Source organism: Zonotrichia leucophrys, chromosome 17 (genome assembly GCF_028769735.1).
Source record: "Zonotrichia leucophrys gambelii isolate GWCS_2022_RI chromosome 17, RI_Zleu_2.0, whole genome shotgun sequence".
Taxonomy (NCBI): Eukaryota; Metazoa; Chordata; class Aves; order Passeriformes; family Passerellidae; genus Zonotrichia; species Zonotrichia leucophrys.
The window spans coordinates 10,711,843-10,732,802 of record NC_088186.1 but is presented as its reverse complement, the minus strand read 5'-3'; the positions used below and the strand labels follow the sequence as shown (position 1 = coordinate 10,732,802).

General features: G+C 62.1%; 4 protein-coding genes across 23 annotated transcripts in view; 3 read left to right on the top strand and 1 right to left on the bottom strand.

Annotated features, from left to right (window-relative positions):
* Positions 1–1,237: 1,237 nt before the first annotated feature.
* On the top strand, positions 1,238–3,366 carry CYSRT1 (cysteine rich tail 1). Its single transcript, XM_064727731.1, has 2 exons — positions 1,238–1,315; positions 1,844–3,366. Exon 2 carries the CDS (start codon positions 1,875–1,877, stop codon positions 2,256–2,258), a length of 384 nt encoding a protein of 127 aa, XP_064583801.1. The 5' UTR covers positions 1,238–1,315; positions 1,844–1,874; the 3' UTR covers positions 2,259–3,366.
* A 4,385-nt stretch (positions 3,367–7,751) lies between these two features.
* RNF224 (ring finger protein 224) lies at positions 7,752–8,258 on the top strand. The gene has a single exon (XM_064727390.1). The coding sequence runs from the start codon at positions 7,752–7,754 to the stop codon at positions 8,256–8,258; it is 507 nt and encodes a 168-aa protein (XP_064583460.1).
* A 3,648-nt stretch (positions 8,259–11,906) lies between these two features.
* Positions 11,907–15,281, top strand: LRRC26 (leucine rich repeat containing 26). The gene is given in 5 exon segments (XM_064727913.1): positions 11,907–11,928; positions 11,931–12,037; positions 12,039–12,087; positions 12,090–12,644; positions 13,584–15,281. Coding segments are annotated over 5 exon segments (993 nt in total). The 3' UTR covers positions 13,844–15,281.
* An 880-nt stretch (positions 15,282–16,161) lies between these two features.
* GRIN1 (glutamate ionotropic receptor NMDA type subunit 1) overlaps positions 16,162–20,960 on the bottom strand; it is a 40,573-nt gene continuing 35,774 nt past the window's right edge. For 7 of the 20 annotated variants that reach the window (XM_064727541.1, XM_064727546.1, XM_064727554.1 and 4 more), the window contains one exon: positions 16,162–17,687. In XM_064727541.1, coding sequence (XP_064583611.1) covers positions 17,619–17,687 — 69 coding nt within the window. In that variant the 3' untranslated portion in view covers positions 16,162–17,618. Of the gene's footprint in view, positions 17,688–20,397; position 20,960 lie in introns of those variants that run through there. The other 13 variants (XR_010442221.1, XR_010442224.1, XR_010442223.1 and 10 more) reach the window with 4 other exon arrangements.

The window sequence follows — 20,960 nt, the reverse complement described above, 5'->3', positions numbered from 1 at the left end:
CGTGGGAAGGTGCTGAGGCTCTGCACAAGCCACTGTGGGGGCCATGCATGGGGCGGGTTGGAGGGTGCTGAATGTCTGCATCTTTTCTACTGCAGCACTTCTGGTGCCAGGGACTGGCACGGGTGCCAGCAACCCTCTCCTTGCCCTGGCACAGCCAAGTCCTCACTCCATCCAGCCTCGTGGGTGTCACCATCCAGCGGTGCCCTGGAAAGCCCTGAAGCCACCCTGGAAAAGGCCTTGTTGGGGACACAAGGCCACCCCCAGCCAAACTGCAGCAGGGATGAGGAGCCCAGCAGAGCCCTGGCACTGGGTCTCAGAGCCTGCCAGGGGCTGTGGGGCCCTGGGTGCCCATGGGGGCAGGCACAGCCTGGCAGGGGGGCTGGGAGCTGCAGAGGGTGCAGAGTTGCTGTGCCCTGCCCGGTGCTCAGGACATGGGCACGGTGCGCTCTGCCCAGTGCCTGGTGCTCGGGGTTTGCAGGTGCCCACAGACCTGTGGAGTGCAGTGTCCCCATGCCAGTCCCTGCCCGCTGCCCAGAACCAGAGTGGTGCCAGTTCTGGTGCCAGTGTGCAGAGCTCAGTGCCCGGTGCATGGCACACAGTGCTGCTGCTGGTGCCCGGGGTGGCACTGGTGGCTGGACCAGTGTGAGTGCCAGTCCTGGTGGTGGTGACAGTGCATGGTGGCACTGCCTGCTCTGTGTGGTCTCTCTGCGCACTGTGTGGTGCCGGTGCCAGTGCCCGTGCTGGTGCTGGTACCCACTGCTGGTGCCCAGTTCCTGGTACCAGTGGGTGGTGCTGGTTTGGTGCCTCGGTACTGGTGGCCTTGCCCGGTGCCCAATGCCCCTGTCCAGTGCCAAGTGTCCCTGTCCAGCTGTGGTACCAGTGCCTCCTGAGCAGTGTCCATGCCCACTGCCCAGCACCCAGTTCCCTGTGCCCACTGTCAGGTGCCCAGTGTCCAGTTCCCTGTGCCCCTGCCCAGTTCCCAGTTCCCTGTACCCATTGCCGAGCACTCAGTTCCCTGTGCCCACTGCCCAGTTCCCAGTGCCCAGTTCCCTGTGCCCACTGCCCCCTGCCCAGTTCCCTGTGCCCTGCCCTGTGCCGGTGCCCATGGGCTGGGCTGGTGCTTGTGTTTGGGCTGGCCGGTGGGCGGGTGCTGGCTGTGGGCTGTCCCTGCCCCGCTCTCTCGGGGCCGGTCTGTCTGTCTGCAGGCCGGTCCGTCTGTCTGTCTGTGGCTCGGGGCGGCGCCGCTCGGGGCGGGCCGTGCAGGAGGAAGCGCAGCCGGGGCAGAGCGGCCCCGCAGCGGCCGGAGCCGCGCTCGGTGAGTCCCGGGGATCGCTGCCCTACCGTGCCCGTGCCCGTGCCCTGCCTGCTCCCCCTGCGCCCCTTCCCCTGCCTGCCCTCCTCCTTGCTCTGCGCCCCCCGCCCCGATTCCCAGCTCCCATCGCTGCCCCGTCCCCAACCCCCATCCCGACATTCCCTGTCCTGTCCCATCTTCCCTCCCCAGCTGTCCCTGTCCTGTCCCATCTCCCCTCTGCCTTTCCACTCCCCTGCACCCCCTTTCCTCCCGTTCCTCTCCCCACTCCTTTCCGTCCTGCTCTGTGTCTCCCTAGATATCCCCACTCCACTGCCCCACCTGCCCTGTTTGCCCCACTCAGCCTCCCCTCCTGCCCCCCGTGCCCCGCTCACCCCCTGGCCCCGCTCCTGCCTCCCCTCCCGGCTCTGGTGGGTCCTCGTGTGCCTTGTGGGGGTCCCTTGGGGGGGCAGGGAGGGGGAGCACAGCTCTGCTGTCACCCAAACCAGGGGGTCTGGGGGGTCTGCCGGGGGTGACAGGGGCTCTGTCCCGCAGGGGTGGGCAGTGCCTGACAAGGGGCAGGGACATGGATCGGGGAGTCACCGTGCAGAACCCCTACGCCAGCGTCAACATCCTGCGGGAGCAGTTCCAGCAGAGCTTCATCACTCGCTACCTGAGAGAGGAGCCCACCGTCATCGCCAACCCCGCGGCCGTGCCCTCCTACGGCACCGGGGGGCACACAGAGCTCGCCAATGGCTGCAACAGCCCAGACATCTCCACAGACAAGTCCTGGTCCCGTCCCTACAACCCCTACGGCAGTCTGAGGATGCACAATGGGGACTCATCTGCCTCCTTCTACACCGTGAGCCTGGACAAGGAACCCAAGGGCCAGGAGCAGGAGGCTGGCAGGAGATGTGGCTGCTGCAGGTGCTGCTCCTGGTGCCCAAAGTGCTGCTGTGTCATCTCCTAAGGGCCCTCCCTGCACACACGGGATGTGTGACCATGGCGTGACCCCACAGGGACATGGCTGCTGGCCTGGGCACGCCTGGCAGAGCTGGCACTGCCTGGACTGACGTTGCTTTTTACTTGTGAACTCTGCAGCCAGATGTGCTGGCGATGGGGACCTGCCAGGTGGGCCATAAGGGCGATGTGTGCCAGGACAGGTGTCACCAAGAAGTGACTGCACTGGAGAAGGGGCAGCACTGAGCCTGTGATCCTGCACTGAGCCCCTGCCAGTGTCCCTGTGCTGGGAACTCCACCCTGGCAAGGGGCAGGCAGTGCCCAGTGCTCGAGGCTGGGTTTGGATGCTGGCAGCCCTGTGTACATGGCAGAAGAGGACATCATCATCATCACTGTCCTGGAGCAGTGGAACCAGGGACAAGCCTCCAGCTGGCACAGGGACCCACCTGCCCAGAAATGAGCATCCTCCCTCCCACAGCATCACAGGGGTGCTGCTGCCCCCCTGCCCCAAACTCCATCTGGATCCTGCTCCTCCTCACCACGCTGCCTCTGGGGCAGAGTGATGGACACGGGAAAGACAGACAGCCAAAGCATGGCAGAGTGCTGGGCCGTGCTCCAGGGCAGCACCTGATGGCACAGCATGGATGTGGGCATTAACATCCCTGTGCCAGGAAACCCCTGGCCCCATTCTGTTCCTCCTGCCAGGCTTGTGGGGTGCTGGGTGCACCCTCTTGTCCCATCTGCATCCAGAGACGGGTCCAGTGGTGGGGCTGCCCTCGGGCACCTTGCTGGGGAGGCAGAGGCCCAGCATTGGCTTTTTGCAGCTCCCAGGGCTTGGAGGAAGGGGGGAGGAGCTGCTGGCTCTCTCCCCTGTGCTGGAGCTCCTCCAGGCTGGGCTCTGGGCTGGGGCTGCTGCCATGGCCCTGGAACAAGCCCGCTGTTGTGCTGCTGTCCCGCCGTGTGCTGACGTCCCTCCCTGGGGCTGCTGTCCCAGCTCTGCTCCCTGGCCGCTGCAGGACTGCCTGCTCTGTGGGACCGGGCCCTGGGAGGAGTGCCTGTGTTTGCAGATGACTTCAGGCTGCTGCAAATAAAATTACAGTCCTCTCCTGCCCTGCCAAGGTGTGCCTCTTCCCTCCACCCAGGCTTTTCTGGGATTCCCGTGTCATTTCTTGCTTTCCCTGGTGGGTGTGTAAGGGCAGCTCTGAAGCCTCCAAACCAGGCTTAACTGTTGCCCTGCTGACTCATGGCAGCAGCAGCTCACACTGAGCTCTGGTTGCTGCCTGGTGCCCCACTGCCAGCCCGGGTCCAGCAGTGCCAGCGTGGGTCCAGCAGCGCCAGCCTGCATCCAGCAGTGCCAGCCTGGGTCCAGCAGTGCCAGCCTGCATCCAGCAGTGCCCAGGCGTTCCCAGTACAGGCTGCTCCTGCCTGTCTGGGACACTGGCAGTGCTCAGCCCCGCCAAGCTGGATGACTGTCCTGTCTGGAAAGACTTCGTGAGTCTTTGGGAGAGCTGAGGAAGGGCCTGGCAAATGAAGTTCCTGGCTGGGCAGCTGGGTGGGCTCCAGGACACTGCCCAGGCTGGCTGTGACTCCCTGGGAGTCCCTCAGCAATGGGAGCCCACCATGGCTTGGAATCCCTCCCTGCTTGGAGCCCATCTGCACTGAGGCCCGGGAGTGCTGGGGGAACAGCACACAGATCCCACAGTGCCTGGGAGCCATCCCAGGAGCCTGCCACGGCCTGGGAGCCCCTCACCCTTGCAATCCCACCCCAAATCCGGGATATTCTGGGCTGGGGTGGCCGTGGCCTGGCAGAGCTTTGCCCCCCCTGCCTGGCGCAGGTGCCAGGGCGGTGGGACCAGGATGTGTGGCTGGCAGGGACACAGCCACACGGTGCCTGCCCTGCACAAGAAGCTCCCTTGTTCTCCCTGCCCAGAGCGCAGTGGGGACGGGCAGATCCACCCCTTGTTTGCTTTGGTGTCGCCAGCCCTGCCCCGTGCGTGTGGCGGGCAGGGGACACGGCCCCGCGGGCAGGGCTGCCCGGGACAGAAAAGTGTCCCCAGGGTGTGCGGTGCCTGGGCACAGCCCGGGGCCACAGCAGCCGGTACGAGCGGGCCGGGGGCTCGGCGGGGCAGGGCAGGGCAGGGCAGGTGGCACATGTGCCGTGTGTCACCGCTGCCCTCGGCTCTGCCCGGCCCCGGGGCGATGGCACACGCGGCGGGAGCGGCGGGCAATGATTCAGCCGCAGCCCCGGGGGGGTGAGCAGGGCAGGGGAGGCTGCGGTCCCACACCGGGCAGGGCTCTGATGGGCCGGGCACTGCCGCAGAGTCCCATGGGCGCTCCCCGGCTGTGCCCACCCTGCCAAGGTGCCCGCGGGTGCCCAGGGTTGTGCTGGGTGAGTGCCACTCCTGCCTCTGGAGGTGGGTGGCGGTGCAGGGCTCTGGCTCATCCCCATCGGACCTTTGCTCTCCCTGAGGGTGCCGCTCCCTGTCGCGGGGCCGAAGGTCCCTGCAAGCCCGCGGATGATCCTGGGAACAGGGAAACACGTTTGCCATCCATGTGTGTCGCTGCTGATTGCAGATCTGCCTCCCTGCAGGGACACCTTATTGCTCCACACAGCTCCCTGCAAGGAGCTGTTGGGAAGTGAAGTCTGGTCTCTTCCCGAGTAACAAGTGACAGGACAAGAGGAAATAGCCTCAGGTTGTGCCAGGGGATATGTTGGATATTCGGAAAAAACGTTTCACTGAAAGGGCTGTAAAGCCCTGGCACAGGCTGCCCAGGGCCGTGGTGGAGTCACCATCCCTGGGAGTGTTCAAAACATGAGTCGATGTGGCACTTGGGGACATAGGTTAGGGTGAACGTGGTACTGCTGGGTTGATATTTGACTTAATGATTTAAAATATAATTTCCAACCTTAATGGTTCTGTGATTCTCTGTTCCTGGATCCAGGTGGGCTTTTGGCAGGGCTGGTGGTGCCCTTGGTGTCAGCGTGGCAGATGCACAGTCCCTGCCACCAAGGGCTCCCCTGCCTCAAACCCTGCCTGTGCTGAGCTGGGGTGCCCAGCAAGGGGCAGGAGTGGCCAAGGGCAGCTGGGCACAGCCCCTCAATGGGACAGAGCTCTGCTGGCATCAGGGAGGGACAAGAGGGCTGATGGGCAGGGGCTGGAGGGGGAAGGAGGACAGGCAGGACACCTGGGGGTGTGTGTGGGTGTGGATGTGGAGCAGGAGAGGCAGCCTGAGGGGTCACTGCCTCTGAGCAGTGCCAGGGCACCCCTGGCTGTGCACAGAGCCAAGCCCAGCCCTCTCACCCACGGAAGTTTTGTGGCAGAGCCCCCATGGGACTGCAGCTCTGCTGTCCCTGTGGCAGCTGAGCCAGGCCAGCGCTGTGTGTTGGGTGGCAGAAGCACAGCCTGGGACAGCCCCAGCCCTGCACGGCCCTGGAGGAGCACACTGAGCCCGCCAGAAGCCAGCTCTGCCCTGGCTGCCAGCACCCAGGGGCTGCACCCAGCACAGGCAGGCACGGTGGTACCCCAGCATGCCAGGGCACAGCTGGAATCCTACACAGCTGGATCCTGATCCACACGGCCCTTGTTCCAATTGGTTTGACCAGAACCAATTTCCCTGGCACAGCCCTGTCCCAAACCGGCCCCACCGCCTGTGTTTGCCACTGGCCTGGCAACGGGAAGGCAAAACCCTGCCACGGGGTGCCACCCCCTGTCTGGGCACCCATGGCACACCCAGCCCGTGACAGGGCTGGGTCACTCCTGGGTCGGGATGTGTGCCCCAGGGGTGCCGTGCTCCCGGAGCTGCTTCCTCGCTCGCAGGCACCAGCATCAGGAGCTGAGCCCTTCTGCAGTGACCCCGTGGGGATCTTCATTTCCAAAATGCCCAATTCCTTCTCTGAGCTGTGCTGGGAACACGGCCCGAGGGCTGCTGGTGAGGCGGCGGCGCTGCCTGTCTGCGTGCCCGCTCCCGCCGGCAGTGGGAGCTGCTGCCCGCGGGAACGCTCCTGCCTGCCCTGCCTGTCCTGGCCCTCCTGCCCTGCCCTGCCCTGCCTCCAGGACGGGCTCTCGTCCCCCAGGATCCCAGGCTCAGGACCTGTCCCCCTACCACGCTCCCTCTTCAGTCTGCAGCCCCTCCATGCTAAGGCTGGGACTTCGCTGCTGGAGCCCGGGCAGCTGTGGGGACAGTCTGGCACCTCCCTGGCATTGTCACCTCCCCTGGGTCCTGCACCTTGCAGGTGTCCCTGTGGGATGCTGGGGTGTCCCCAGCCTGACGCTGAGCATTGGTAACTGAGCCTGCAGAGCCTGCAGCCTCACAGGGCAGGGCAGGGCAGGTCACAGTCACCCCCAGGCTCCACACCCCACGTCTGGGCACTGCCAGAGTGTCCCTGCAGCAGTGCCAGCCCTGCCACCCCACCGTGCCCCCCGCTCCTGTCACAGCTGTGCCCACAGCCCGGAGCACCTGGGGATGCTGCAGCGCCAGGGGGTCTCTGCTGGCCGACGTCTGCCCGGATGTTCTTGGCTCTGAAGGGTGGCCCAGGACGTGGAAGACTCCGTTGCTGCTGCCCAGGTCCAGACAACATCCAAGTTCTCTGCCTAGGGTGGACCCAGAGCTCCTTGGCCTCCCAGAGACGGTTCCTTCTGTCAGTGAAGCACAGGCTGATGGTTATTGACCATTCCTGGGCTTAGATTTCAGAGGTCTTTGTTACCCAGGTGCTTGTAACCCAATCTCCCGGGCTTGGCTTCCCTGCAGCAGATCCAATAGCAGCTGTCCCTGAAAGGTGAGCCCCTGCCCACTACCACGGCCACGGGCAGCCACAGGGAGCTGGCTGGCGGCTCAGCCCCCCGATGCTCCCCACGGGACTGCCACAGCCCCCGGCACAGCACAGCCCTTCTGCCACCAAACCCGAGGCCCTGGGAGGCATCTCAGGACAGGTAGGGATGGGGGAACTGGGAGGAGGGGAGAGAGTGGTACCCGTGTGCACCAACACACTTGAGGTCACCCGAGAAGGAACAGAGTGTTGGTGGGCTCCGGGAGAAGTTTGCAAACATACTAGTGTGTACCAGACCCCACCTGAGATGAGGCTGGGTCCCCTCAGACCCCTCCCCACGAGTCTCGGTGCCACCCCTGTGCCAGCTCAGCCCGGGGCTGTGCCACTGCCTGGTCTCCAAGTGCTGCTCCCCAGCCCAGCCAGCCACCTCACTCCTGCTCCCGCCCTGCTCCCCCAGCCCCAGGCTGCACCGTGAGCAGGCTGCTGAGATCTGGCCAGCCCCGTTCCCTGCAGAGCTCCCGGTGTGGCACTGGGACATGCCATGGATATAGTGGCAGTGCCACTGCAGTGGCAGCATCCCGCTCTGCCGGGCAGGGCTGGCAGGGATGGCAGGCACCGGGCAGGGTGCTGGGCGGGGATCCTGCTGCTCCCACGTGTGGGGGCACTCGGAGCTGGCATCCCACCCCTGTGCCCCTCCCCGGCCGTGCCCTGACGGCTCCTCTCCCCCTCCCCAGCATGTCGCAGGCCGGTGGCAGCCCCCGTGCAGAGGGCTCGGGGCCGAGTGCCGGGGCACACTCGCGCACCCCCAGCCGGGGCAGCCAGCGCGTCGAGTGCATCATCTGCTACTCCTCCTACGACCTGGGCGTGCGGCTGCCGCGGCGCCTCTACTGCGGGCACACCTTCTGCCAGGCGTGCCTGAGGCGCCTGGACGCGGTCAGCAACGAGCAGCGCTGGATCCCGTGCCCGCAGTGCCGCCAGAACACGCCCACGCCGCGCGGAGGGGTCACCATGCTGGACCTGGACCTGGCCACCTTCCTGGCCGTCAAGGCTGACCGGGAGCAGCCGCGGGGCGCCGGCAGGAGCCCGGCCGCGCTGCCCGCCAAGGGCCCGGGCAAGGAGCCGCCCGTGACCCAGCAGCCGGCGGGGCTGTGCCAAGAGCCGGTGCCCCCGGCGCTGCTGCCCCGGCGCGGCTGCTGCCGGCTGTGCCTGTGCTGCGGGGTCACCGCCGCTTTCGAGAGCTGAGCCCCCGGGCCGGCCCGCGACTGCCTCTGGGACCCGCTGGGGACTGCAGGGCCGGGGCTGTGCTGGCAGCCCGCGAAGGGCTTCAGCCTGGGCACGGCTTTCCTGCCCATCCTGTCCGGATTTGGGGTGCAGCAGCAGGGGATCAGGATGGTACCACCCCCTCATCCTGCCCGTCTGCCCTGCTGATGGCTCAGAAACCTGGTCCAGCCATCACAGACATTCCCTGGCCCTGAGCACAGAACATGCCCATGCCGCGCGGAGGGGTCACCATGCCGGACCTGGACCTGGCTCATGCTCGGTTCCCCCAAGCATGTGGCCCTGCAGCAAGGACAGTGGCACCGAGCACCGCCTGGCAGGGGACAGGGGCCTGGCACAGCGATGCCATGGGCTGTGTGCAGCGCCCTGAGAGCTCCAGGTCTATTAAAGACACTTTGCTCCTGCTGGGCTGCACATCCTGGTCCTGTTTGCTGGCAACCCTGGCTCGGGGCAAGCCCTGCCTGTGGCGGGTGGGGGAGACGTGACCTGCCCTGCTGGGTTGCTGTGCTGGGAGTGTTTGCTCTCCTGGCCAACTGCATGAAAAATTTTGGCATTGGGATAGTAGGACGGTTGAAATTGAGGTTGACAGAGTTGTCAGGAAACCTCGGATGTTGCTCCGCTGTGGGAGGAGAGCTGAGCTCAAGAAGCTCCTGCTTGGCCTCCTGCTCTGTGGCTCATGCCAGGTTTGGCTTTTCCTGCCTGACCCTTTCCTCACACACACAAACCCTGCTGCTGTTTTTCCAGTTGTGCCCTGCTGCCTACATGGCTTTCCCTGCCTGACTCCACACCAGGGTGCAAGGACAAGAGCCCAGGTAGCTGGTCTGGGCTAACAGGGGCCAAACTGGAAGCACTGGGCTGCACAGGGTGATACTGAAACAGCTCTTGGCCAGGGCTTGGTGTTGCCTGGGCAGCTCTTGCAGCTCTTCCTCAGGGCTCATTTTCTGCATCTGTTTTCCATGTGGTTTATGAGCTCTTGCAAAAGCCCAACACCAGGAACCCCCTCAGGGCTGAGCAGGGACCCCAGCCTGTGCCTCCCTGGGGCTGGCAGGGACCTTGTGCCTCCTGGGCAGTCCTGGTGCTTGGATATTCCCTGCGCTGGGGCAGGGCTGCAGCAGCCAGAGGATTCCATCAGCCGTGGACAGCACCCAGCCCTGCACAGAGCTCATGCACCATTCTGCCACTTGGTGTCACCTGCCATAAAACAGCCCCAGCTGAGATGTTCCCAGAAGAACAAACCTGGGGTGCCCCAGGGCAGATGGGTCAGAAATTCCATGTGAGTCCTGCCTTGAACCTTTAATTACCTGGGAGAGAAATTATGTGCGAGAAATGTGTGAGAAATTAAAGCCTTCAAGGAATGGATAAGAGCTATCACTGAGTGCTAATGCACCTCCTCCCCTATCTCCATTTCTCCCCAAAGACTCAGCAGTGGGTGAGGGGGTAGGAAGGGCCCATGCCTCCCTGCAGAGGTGCCAGCAGCTCTGTGCTCAGCCCAGCACCTTTGGGTCCCCAGTGTTGGGTGACCAAACCCATGGCTGTCTGTCCCATAGCCCATGTCCCTGCTTCCCTGCCTCCCCCCAGCACCAGAGCCCCTCTGGGGGACTTGGGCCTTGCTTCCTTCCTCCATGGATGTCCCCCTGCTCCCAGCCAGCCCCTGAAGGAGGGATCATCCCCTCCATCACTCTGGGAATGCTTTTGGCATGCTGGCTGCAGGGCCAGTGCCCAGTGCTGTGCCCTGGGGGCTCCTCCCCTGGCACAGGCACCCAAGCTGGCCTGGCAGAGCAGCTGCTGGGAGCAGCCTGTCCTGCCACATTCCATGTGGAGCCCAGAACCACAGGAGGGGCATCGTGGAGGGGGAGCGGGGCACTGGTGAGCACTTCTCTGGCTGGGGACGGGGCCCTGGGCTCCTCCTGCGTGGTTCTGGGTCCCCATGCTCCAGGAAGGGGCAGTGCCAGGGCCCTCAGCACTGGCAGCAGGTGGCAAAGGGCAGAGGTGGCACTGCTGGGGTTCAGGACCCCACGTGTCCCCAGCCTGCCATGGCAGCAGGGTGCAGCCAGTGGATGGAGAACAGGAGTGGCACCAGGCAAGCGTGGGATGATGTCTGGCCATGTCCCTGGCAGGGACAGCTCTCCTGCCACGTGCCATCAGGGTGACAGCAAGGGCCTTCCGGAGGAGCTGAGTTTTCAGGATTTTCAGCCTCCTGGGCTCTTTGTGCACAAAAGCTGGAAATGACCTTGCTTTTAATAGTGGTTTGAGTTATTTTTTGCATGAATGTTGCACTTCTCACCTGATTCCAGACGGATGCAGGGAGTGGGCAATGAAAGTCCTGCGGGGGAAGAGCATTTTGGGACAGGACTCCCTCAAAATTCAGGTCTCCATACAGCCTGTGGCTGCAGATGGGATGAGCTGGGGCTGCAGCTGCACATGGCACTGGGTTTGTGCCCTTGCCCTGGGGCTGGGCTGGGCTGGTGGATTCCTCTGAATTATTTCCAGATGGGGATTAATGCAGCAAAGCGAGTTTGCTGCAGGATAGATAAACAAACCAAAGCTCCTTGGGATGCTATTAATAAACCCTCTGCCTGCTGCTTCTGTCCCAGATTTGGGAACATCCTGGCCTTGTCCTCGGGTGCAACTGTGCCCATCCAGCCCCTTGGCCGTGGGGCAGAGGGACAGGGATTCCTCTGGGACCATGGCCACTGTGTCCTGCTGGGTGTGAGTGTCCCTGCTCTGGGCACCCCTCTGGCTCTCAGCGGGATGAGGTGCTGCCAGTCACGTCCCTTGGTGGCCCAGTCCCCACTGAGCTCTGCCAGGGGCAGGGGCACTGGCAGGTGACAGCAGCCCAGCCTTCAGCAGCCAGGCTTTGGGTGGCTTTGGGGCAGAGAGGGTGTAAACAGGGTGGAGGCAGACTTTGAGCCCTATGGAACTGGCACTGCCATGCCGGGGGGAGGGCAAACCAGTTTTGGGTGGCTGCAGCCTGGCAAGGTCACCTTTGCCATGCTTCTCACTGGGGGCTCCTGCATCCCCCTGCATGTGCACACGGACTGTTCCCCTCCTGGGAAGGAGGAAGGTGCCCATGGGATGTAACCCCAGCCCTCCTCATGCCGGCAGGGCTGGTGGTCTCCTGCAGGACAGACAGGGCTTGGGCAAGGGCTGGGCTCAGCAGGGTGGGCCATAGTTCCCAGCGCAGCTCCACACTGAGGGCCCCTGGGCGTGGTGGGACAGCACATAAGATGGGCTAAGACCTTCAAATGATATGATTCTGTCTCAGTTATGTTTTTTCCTGGTAACTCAGCCACTTATGGGGCTCCTGGGCCCATACACCCCTCTGTACCTGGCTGTTGAGGCAGCATGCCTGTGGGGGATGCCTCTGGGGAGGATGGAGGCTTAGAGATGGATCTGGATTTGCCGATTTCCAGCTCTCCAGCCAGCAGCACACACAAGCAGTTAATCCCAGGCCACGCAGAGCTGGCTGCTTACCTGGCTGGACCGGTGCCTGGGGGAGGGAGGGACGTGGGCACGGTTCCACACCTTGCAGGGCAAGCATCATAGTAAAAATATTTGCTGAAAAAAGGGCAGCTCCACCCCGAGGAAAACCGGGTCCGGGAGCAGAGCCCCATGCAGGTCTGCAGCCGGGCGAGCAGGGCATGACTGCGAGCGGCAGCGGGGAGCCGAGCACAGCCCGGCCCCTCCAGCCAGCGCCGCCGGGCTCCGCCGAGGGCACCGGGCACGGCCGGGGGGCTGAGCACGGCCCGGGGCTCTAGGGAGCCTGTCCGAGGGGGCAGGGAGCCCTCTGTGCCTCGGGGGCAGCCATGGGCTGCTGGAGGCTCCCCGGCCCCGTGCTGGGCCTGCTGCTGCTGCTGTGCCCGCCGGCCCCGGCCGCCTGCCCGGCCGCCTGCCGCTGCTCCCCGGGAGAGGCGGACTGCAGCCAGCGGGGCCTCCTCGAGGTGCCCTGGAGCCTCTCGGCCAACACCAGCACCCTGCGGCTGGCCCACAACTTCATCTCCGTGCTGGGACCCCGCTCCTTCCCCCCGCTGCCGGGGCTGCGCCTGCTCAGCCTGGCCCACAACCGCCTGGAGCTGATCCACCCTCAGGCGCTGCGGGGGCTCGGGGCGCTGCAGGCGCTGGACCTGAGCCACAACCACCTCAGCGTGCTCACCCCCGACACCTTCCGGCCCCTCACCGGCCTGGCCACGCTCAACCTGACCAACAACAGGCTGGGGCAGCTGGAGCCCGGGGTGCCGGGAGCCTTGCCCCAGCTCCAGGCGCTTCTCCTGCAGGACAACCCCTGGGTGTGCAGCTGCAGCATCCTGCCCCTCTGGCGCTGGCTCCGCCGCAACAGGGACAAAGTGCGAGGTGAGTGCCCAGAGCGCTGTCCCCAAGCCCCCCGCGCGCTCCGTGCTGCCTGGTCACCCTGCCAGGGCTGAGGCAGACCCAGCACCCTGGCTGCCGCCTGCCTGGGGGCTTGGGGGGTCAGTGCCCTCGGGGTGAGGTTCCCCGAAGCTGTCCTTAGGTCATGCCAGCTCCTGTGTCTGCTTGGGTGATACACCGCTGGGTCTCAGTTGGTGCCCACATTTTGGTTCTGGTCAGCAGCAGGGATTGCCTGCCAGTGTCCCAGGGACAGGCACCCAGTGCTGGCCCCAGCAGTGGCACCAGTCCTGCACATGGCACCTGGGGGGGCAGGTAGAGCCCGTGTGTCAGGGCGCACATCACCGCTGATCCATCGAGGATGCAATGCTTTCAGCCCCTTCCCCAAAGCCTTCATCAACCTGCTTCTGATCCTGCATTTCTTCCCCCACGAGCCCTATTGAAAGACAGCTCTGCCAGCAAAGTCTCTCCCACTACTGCTGCCCCCTCCTGCTCGCTTCCAGCTCGGATGTGTGACTGCACTTGTTCTGGCTGGGACCTTCTGTGGCATCTCCAGGCTGGCTGCTCACTGCTCCCCACATCTGTCTTCTGGGAGCCAGTCCCTCCCCTTTGCCTGCCCCACCTGCCCTCCTGCCCAAACCCATCTTCCTATGTCCCCTCCAGCACTGTGCCCACCTCCCATCCCATCCCATCCCATCCCATCCCATCCCATCCCATCCCAACCCATCCCATCCCACACAGGTGACTCCTGAAGCTCACTGTTCCCCTTCTTTGCACCCTGACACGGGGGATGTTGGTGATGCTGGCCCCCGTCCTCCTGCCCTGGTGCCATCTGTCCCATGCAGACCTGCCATCCCCCTGTCCTTGGCCCCTGCCTTTCCCAGCTGCCCAGTGTGCCCTCCAGCACTGCTTCTCTCTCTCTTCCAGAGAAGAATTTGCTCCTCTGCAGAGTTCCAGAGCAGCTGAACAAGTATCCGATCATGGCCTTTGGGGACGAGTCCTTCAGGCAGTGCCAGGACACCTCCCTGTCCCCCGAGCACTACATCGCCTTCTTCACCATCGGGCCCTTCTCCTTCCTGGCCAGCATCTTCTTCTGCACCTTCCTGGGCTCTCTGGTGGTGTTCTACCACAGCCTGCGCCGGGAGTCCCACTGCTGGAGGAGACCCCGCGTCTGCAGGGTGCACTGAGGGGCCCAGGCAAGCCCTGCCCTGGCAGCCTGGGCTCCATCCCTGCCCCTCTCCAGCTGCCTGCACCCACCTGCTGCAGACTCGTCCCAGAGGAAGTTCTGTTCCTGGAGTCGCTCTGGGTTCTCTCAGAGTCCCCCAAGATGGTGCCAAGCTGCCTCTGCCAGCGGGGAGCAGCCTCCAGCTCAGCTCCCTGCAGGGGCATGGGCTGACCAAAAATGCTCTCAATGTTTTGGGAGGCTCCCCAGGGCCACCCTCAGATCTGCATATCCCCTTCCTGGGGGCATCCTTCTCCCCTTGTCCTGCCCCCTGTGCTGCCCAGTGTGCATTTAGGATGCCCCATGTGCCTCACTGTGCCTTTAGGTGCAGCCTGGGAGTCCCTGTGTGCATCCCAGGACACACCATATTCTCTTGGTGCCTTTCAGGCCACCCCAGGAGTCACCATTTGCCTTTTGGTGCAGCCCAGGAGCCTCTGTGTGCCTTTCAGTTTGTTCCTTGGGCCTATTGGTGCCCCCTGCACCCTCTGACTGCCTTCAGTGACCCCAGCAGCCTCAGTGCTTTTTTTCTGTGCTCTCAGAACTCCACCTAAACACCATGTTTGGCTTCCATGTCCTGGCAGGCACTTTTTTCCTTTTAGGGTACCTCAGAGCTGTCTGTGTGGCTTTTGGTGCACTGGAGATCTCTGGGTGGTTGGGAGCATTCCAAAGCCTCCGTGGGGCTGTCAGACCACCCCAGGCCTGACAGTGTTCTGCCCAAGGACAGGGCTGGCTGCAAAAAGCTCCTTTTGATAGTTTTTTCCATTGAGTCAGGAATGCTGGTGCTGAGATGGTTCAGCCAACAATCAAGGTCTGGGGTGAGGCTGAAGCTTAGGGTGAGGGCCAGGAAGAGCCTTGAGCTGCCAGGGCTGTGGTTGGGCACAGCAGCTGCCAAAGGATGGGGAGGCTACAGCGGTTTCTCTGTCAATAGCTTTTCCCTAGGCTACAGCTCATCCCCAGCCAAGGTGTGGGGTTAGCTCAGGGTTGGGAGCAGGGACAAACAAGCCCTTTACAGGGGCCCTTTGCAGCAGCCCTGGCTGCTGCCTCACCCCCCATCACCCACAGATCAGAGCTGGGGCTGCCCCTGCCCTGGTCCCTCCTCTTTCCTGTGGAAATGCTGCTGGAAATGCTTAGTGAGCCTGCTGGGAAATGGCCTGGAAGGATCTGGAGCTGAGCTCCACGAGAAAGCCACAAGCTGGGGTGACAAAAACACCCTTCAAGGAGAAACAAGAGCCCTTTTTGGCCTGACCTCTTACCCACTGCAAGATGATTAGAGCCACAATGAGATGCTGTGACCACCAGCCTTGTCCACTCCATCTCCTGCCCTTGCAAGAGCTGGGACCTGCCAGGGCTGTGGAAGAGTCAGAGCATCCTTCAGCAGGCTCCTGGCAAGGGTTCAGTGAATCACACATGAATAAACCACGTGTCACCTCAGTGGTGGCTTGCTCCTGTTTTTATTTTTAAGAGAGAAGCCAGCCCCATGTGCTGCCACGTGGCCAGATCCCTGCTGTGGGGCAGGGGGTTGGCAGGGAGATGCTGGAGGCAGCAGCTGCTCCAGTGCTGCCAGCCCTGCCCCAGGAGCAATCCCAGCTCTCCCAGACCCTCTCTAGAGAGGGTTCAGTCATTCCCAGGAAGGCCTGGGCTTCCCATGTGGAGGTGGGACCTTGTTTGTCATCCTGCACGACCACCTGACCCCTGCTCCTTCCCTCAGACTGTCCTGAGGCTCAGCCCCCATGGAGGCTGGGCTGGAGGTCTCAGCACAAAGGGAAGGTGCTGTGGGTGGGTGATGCTCCTCAGTTCAGCCCTGGGGGACCCTCCTATTTTGGATATCCCTTGATGGACCTTCCTATAGATGGGCTGATGTGTGGGGACTTCCCCAGTGCCCTCATCCCTGCAGTCCATCCCCTGTTCCCAAAGGCTGGCTCCCAGGAGAGGGAGCCCACAGTGGCAGGGGACAGTTTTCCCCAGGATGGAGGTGGGACAGGGCCAGCTGCCGTGGTGCTGGTGTTTGGACAGCTCCCTGCTGTCCCCATCCCCTCGCTGCAGGGCCTGTGTACCACCCTGGCTGTGCAGGCTCTCTGGCACCTGAGTATCCCAGGGTGGGGATGCCCTTTCCCTCCCAGTCTCCTCTATAGCCCCTGGCCTTTCTCCCTCCTCGTTTCTCCATCCCTTCCTGTCCCTCCACTGTTTGCAGACCCTGCCACAGGCTTGGGTGAGGCTCTGATTCACCACAGGGCTCCCCGCCAGCTTTGCCAGAGGTCAGAGACAGAAAGAGGCACACAGCTCTGGAATAAACCACTTCATGATCCAGTCTAGACTTTACTGAGCTCTTGCAAAAACTTGGTATTCATGTAACATTGACGTATAAAGTAGGATGGGTCCGATTTCTCAGCTGGAGCTAGATGAACATGATGGAGCCACAGCAGTCGGTGGGACGATGCTCACAGACCTCAGCTGCCATGTGAAATCCTGCCCGCGGGGGCAGCCTGGGGCCGGGGAGGGCAGTCCGTGGGTACCACGCTGCCCCTGGGTGTTCCGCTGGCAGGAGACGCTGCTCACCCCGCTGCCCACGGGGAGGATGCTCGGGGTGCCCGTGCGGGCCCGAGGGGAGGACGGTGCGGGGAGGGACGGGGTCAGCCCGGCCCGTTCTGTTCCTTCTCCCGAACTGGGATCTGCTTTCCACGTTTCCTTGAGCTGGGGCTGCAGGGCAGCCGCGGGAGCTGCTGGCAAGCTGAACTGCAGGTGAGGGTGGCAGGGGAGCCGCCAGCGCTGGCCGTGGTGCCCCGGCCGTGCAGACAGGCTGGGAGGCCGCAGCGAGCCGGGACCAGCCAGCAGCATCTCTCCTTGCATTGCTGGTGCTGAGGCAGTGTGGAGCTGGGGTAGAGGTCAGTGCAACCATCCAGAGCCATTTCCCGTGGAGAATTCCTGGCCAGGAGAGCTGCTGTGTGAGTGCTACATGCTGGCCGTGGCCAGGTCCTGGGGATGTTTCTGTGCAGGAGAGGTGGGAGCCGGGGTCTCGGCTGGCGGCACTCCAGGCTCCGGAGTACCGCGGTTAGCTCAGGGGCGAGGGCTGCAGGGCGGGAGCTCTCCTGCTGCTGCCAGACCACGGATGGGAACGGAGTCACAGCCACGGGACGGTGAGAGGGAAGGGAATAGTGTCCATCCCCTGCAAGGAGCAGAGCACACATCTTCCAGCCCCTGCAGCAGAAGGGAGGGTCTCTGGGCACAGCAGGAACATGTGCCCAACCTGCCACACCAGGAGCTGGCTGCTCCTGCTGCACAGGACTGTGGAGCCCTCCAGGTGGTGGGAGACGTGGAGCACACGTCTGAGGGGCTGTGTGTGCTCAGAAGGCTGCAGCCTGTGAGGTTAAGCACGGGTTTGTGGTCTGGCACCAGCTCTTCCCTGCTACCGTGGGAGAGCAGCCACCGCGTGCCTTCTGCAGTCCTCTCCCCTTGCACGGAGCCAGCCAGTGGCAATTCTGATCATTGTGGCACTGTTTGGAAGCAATTATCTCTGTACAGTGAAGTCCAAACCTTGTCCTGGTTCTGCCGTGCTTCCTGGGGCACGAGCATGGCAGCAGGCCTAGGAAGGGAGGGAGATATACAATGGAGTCACCGTGTATGGATGAAGGATGCTTTCCTCCCATCTCACCCAGAAGAACCCATCAGTGTCCCTTGAAAGGCAGTCCTGGCTGTGCCTTCCTACTGGGTTGGGCAAGGACTGATGGCCCTCGGGGAGAAGGTCACACCACAGTGCTGACTGAGGGGTCGGAGAGGTTGAGCTGGCCGGTGATGTCGGTGGGGTGATACTGCTGCAACACACAAATAGACAGACAAAGAGAAAGCAGTGTTAGGCAGTTCTGGCACTTGTCCCCGCTGCCACTTCTATCCCATGTGTCCCTACAGGATATCTCTTGGGGGTGAAGCAACGCCCTGAGAGCTGCTGCTGGCTGAGGTCCCCTTCCCAGTGCCATCCATGCTTGGGCAGAGGTCGTTGCAGACGCTCTCCAAGCACCCTGGAGCGGGGCAGAGGGGACACCCAGGAGCGCAGTGCAGCTTCTGCAGAGCGTGGCTGCCACGTCACCCGCTGAGCCAGGCCCTCTCTGCTCTGGGAGGGCTACCAGACAAAGCCTGTGACTCATCAGCCCAGCCCACGCCTGAACCTGTGTTTGGAGGGTCTGGCTGGGTTTTGGCACCTCTCTGGTGCCAGATCAAGCTGTGCTTTGAGGCCAGGGCGTTTCACCTCCTTGCTTGAATGACCCTGCTGTGACTATCCTTTCATGCAGGTGAGATGTGTGGTGTGGTTGGTTTGTGATAAAGTGTGGCGTTGATTTCTAATGTGAAAATATGGCCTGTGTTGGGGATGTGGTCTGGATTTGGGGTTCTGAGCTCCTTGCAGATGGGGGGGCTTGTCATGGGAGAAGCCATGGGAGAGGCCATGGGAGAGCCCTCCCCTGCTGCAGTCCCATCAGCAGGTGGGGCGCAGAGCAGAAATACCCATCAATGGGCAAGAAAAAATGTCCTTCCTCCCCAGGCAGGAATTTACAGCTGGGAAGTATTTCCTCCCTTCCTCCTTCCAAACTCCCTCTCCCAGCTCCACTCTCCAAACTCCAAACCCTGACCTGGAAGCTCTGTCCAGCCCTGCTGTAGGCTGGAGCATCCTGCGCTGCTCTCTGGGGTCCTAATCCGGTGCCAGGGCAGGAAAGGGTCTCTGTGGGTCTCATGTACTGCAGCACAGATCCTTTCCAGTGACATTTTCCCAGCCCTTGCACCACCCTGCCCAGGAGGGCTGATGTTTTGAGGGGCTCCAGGGGGGCTCCTCGGTGACAGATTTCACCTGCCCTGCTTTGGCCGATGGTGGCCGTGGCCTTCGCGGCGCTGCCGGCAGCTCTGGCACTGTGGCTACCCTGTGTGCTGCACACCCTGCCTCCTGCCACCCCTGAGCCTTGCATGGGCTCCGTGGGGCTGCCCTGCCCTGCCCAGCCCGGATTTGTGCTTCCCGGGACCCCTCGGTGGCAGCAGCTGGGGCAGGGCCGGGAACCAGCACACTCCCGTCTCTCCGGAGCCGAGCAGGGACGCGCTGCCACCCGGGGAGCCTCTCAGGGGATCACACAGGGAGCCCCTCAGGGGATCACCTGAAACCTCTCAGGGATACACAGGGAGCCCTCAGGGATCACCTACACCTCAGGGATCCATAGGAACCTCTCAGGGGATCACACAGGGCCTAGGGATCACCTAGCACCTCTCAGGGGATCACACAGGGAGCCTCTCAGGGGATCACCTAGCACCTCTCAGGGGATCACCCTGCCACTTAGGGCGCTGGCTAAGATTCCAATGGAGCCTCTGGGAATTCCTGGCCATGGCCTTGCCTTGCTCGGCCATCACCTGTTGGCACAGAGAGCGGCCGGGGCCATCCTGGTGTTACTCTGCTGCCCTGGGGGGAGCTTTTTGTGGCTATTCAGCAGCCCACCAAAAAACACCCCTCTCTCCCAAAATCGGGTGCAGCCACCCCTTCCTCATGAAAAATTTGGATTCCAGCTAAATGCAGTGTTTCCATGGCAGAGCTGCTGGGAGGTGTGTGCTTTGTGGGATGGGGCTTGACTTCAGCAGGGAGGAGAGGTGACTGGGAAAGGGGAGAGGCTGTGACTCACTGGTGGAGGAGAAGGAGGAACTGGAGATACAAAAATGAATGGGTAGAAGAAAGGTCCTTTGTTAAACATCCTGATGTGGGGGGGGTGGAAGAAGCGGAGTGTGCCTGTGTGAGTGCGTGTGCCTCGGTGCACGTGTGCATGTGACTGCTGTGGTGGTGTAGCAGGGCAGGCTGGGGCCTTCTGGCCTCTCTGCACAGCTCTGGGGGTGGGAAACGCTAAAACAACCAAGCGAAATGGGCAATCTGGCCAGAAAAATTAAAATACAAGAGCATGGCTTTTGATTTGAAAGCATATCTCCTCCAATCACAGAGTTATCACAGGGTAACATTCTCATTTACTTTTTTTTTGTGTGTAAAGTTCATGCATGCAATTTTTAATAATAAAAATTAAAATGAAAATAAAAAAGGAAAAGAAAAAAAAAGCAAGAAAACGGTCATATCAAAACTATGTTAAAGTAGGACTAATGCTAGAAGCACATATCAATAATTTAAGGTAAATTATGTTACAGGGACGGTGCAATAATCCCCAAACCAAACATTATAAAGCCAAGAAATTAATCAATATTAACCGTAGAAGAGACTCAAACATGTTAAGGTATGGAAGTGAAGTGAAGGCACCAAAAACTTTAAATGACAACCAGGAAGAAAATATAGACAAGAACTTAATGTCTTTAAAAATGACTTCAACCTAACTGGGCTCATATGGTAGTCCCTGGCTGGTGGAAGATTTTCTGGAAGAATTTTAGTTTGTTGTTGTGGTTTTTTTTTTTTCCATTAAAAATTAGGATTCCAGCTAAATGCGATCTTGCTGTAGAAAATATCAACTTCCATTTAGGAAAAAAAAAAAAAAGAAAAAGTTGTCTTTGACCTACTTTTGGTTCTTTTGGGCCAAAAACTAGGCTCTTTCTCAGCCAAGAAGCGTTTGGCTTTGGGACAGCTGATCCTTTACTGAAAAGGTGACCTTTTGCAGGAAGCCCCTCGGTTGCCGCCCAGCCCCGGCACCGTGCCCAGGGCGGGGCGGTGCCGCGGGCCGTGTGTCACTGCTGTGTCACGGGGCTGGGGCTGGCAGTGTGGCTCTGCGGGGGCTAAGGGACCTGTGCACCTCGATCGTGTCTGTACGCAATGTGCCGGCTCGGAGGTGTCTGTGTGGTTTATGCGTCTCACATGGCGTCTGTGGGGTTGCAGTATCGTGGGTGGCTGCGATGGATGGACACGTCAGCTCTGCCAGTGCTACTCGAGTTGCAGGAGCTGCCTATGGGGAACACATGCATCTCCTCCTGGGGCGGTGGGGATGATGTGCCGCGGAGAGGCTGTGCAGCTCGGGTGATGGTGGGCGCTAGGACGTTCAGAGTGGGGTGGAAGCTTCCCAGGGCTGTCTTGGCTCCATGGTGCCAGCCTGTCTCTCTGGCACTCCTGAGGGACCATTCTGCAGGGC

What these genes read in the sequence shown, in the direction of transcription:
- CYSRT1 (XM_064727731.1), top strand. Translation starts at nt 1,875, where the DNA reads ATGGATCGGGGAGTCACCGTGCAGAACCCCTACGCCAGCGTCAACATC.
- RNF224 (XM_064727390.1), top strand. Translation starts at nt 7,752, where the DNA reads ATGTCGCAGGCCGGTGGCAGCCCCCGTGCAGAGGGCTCGGGGCCGAGT.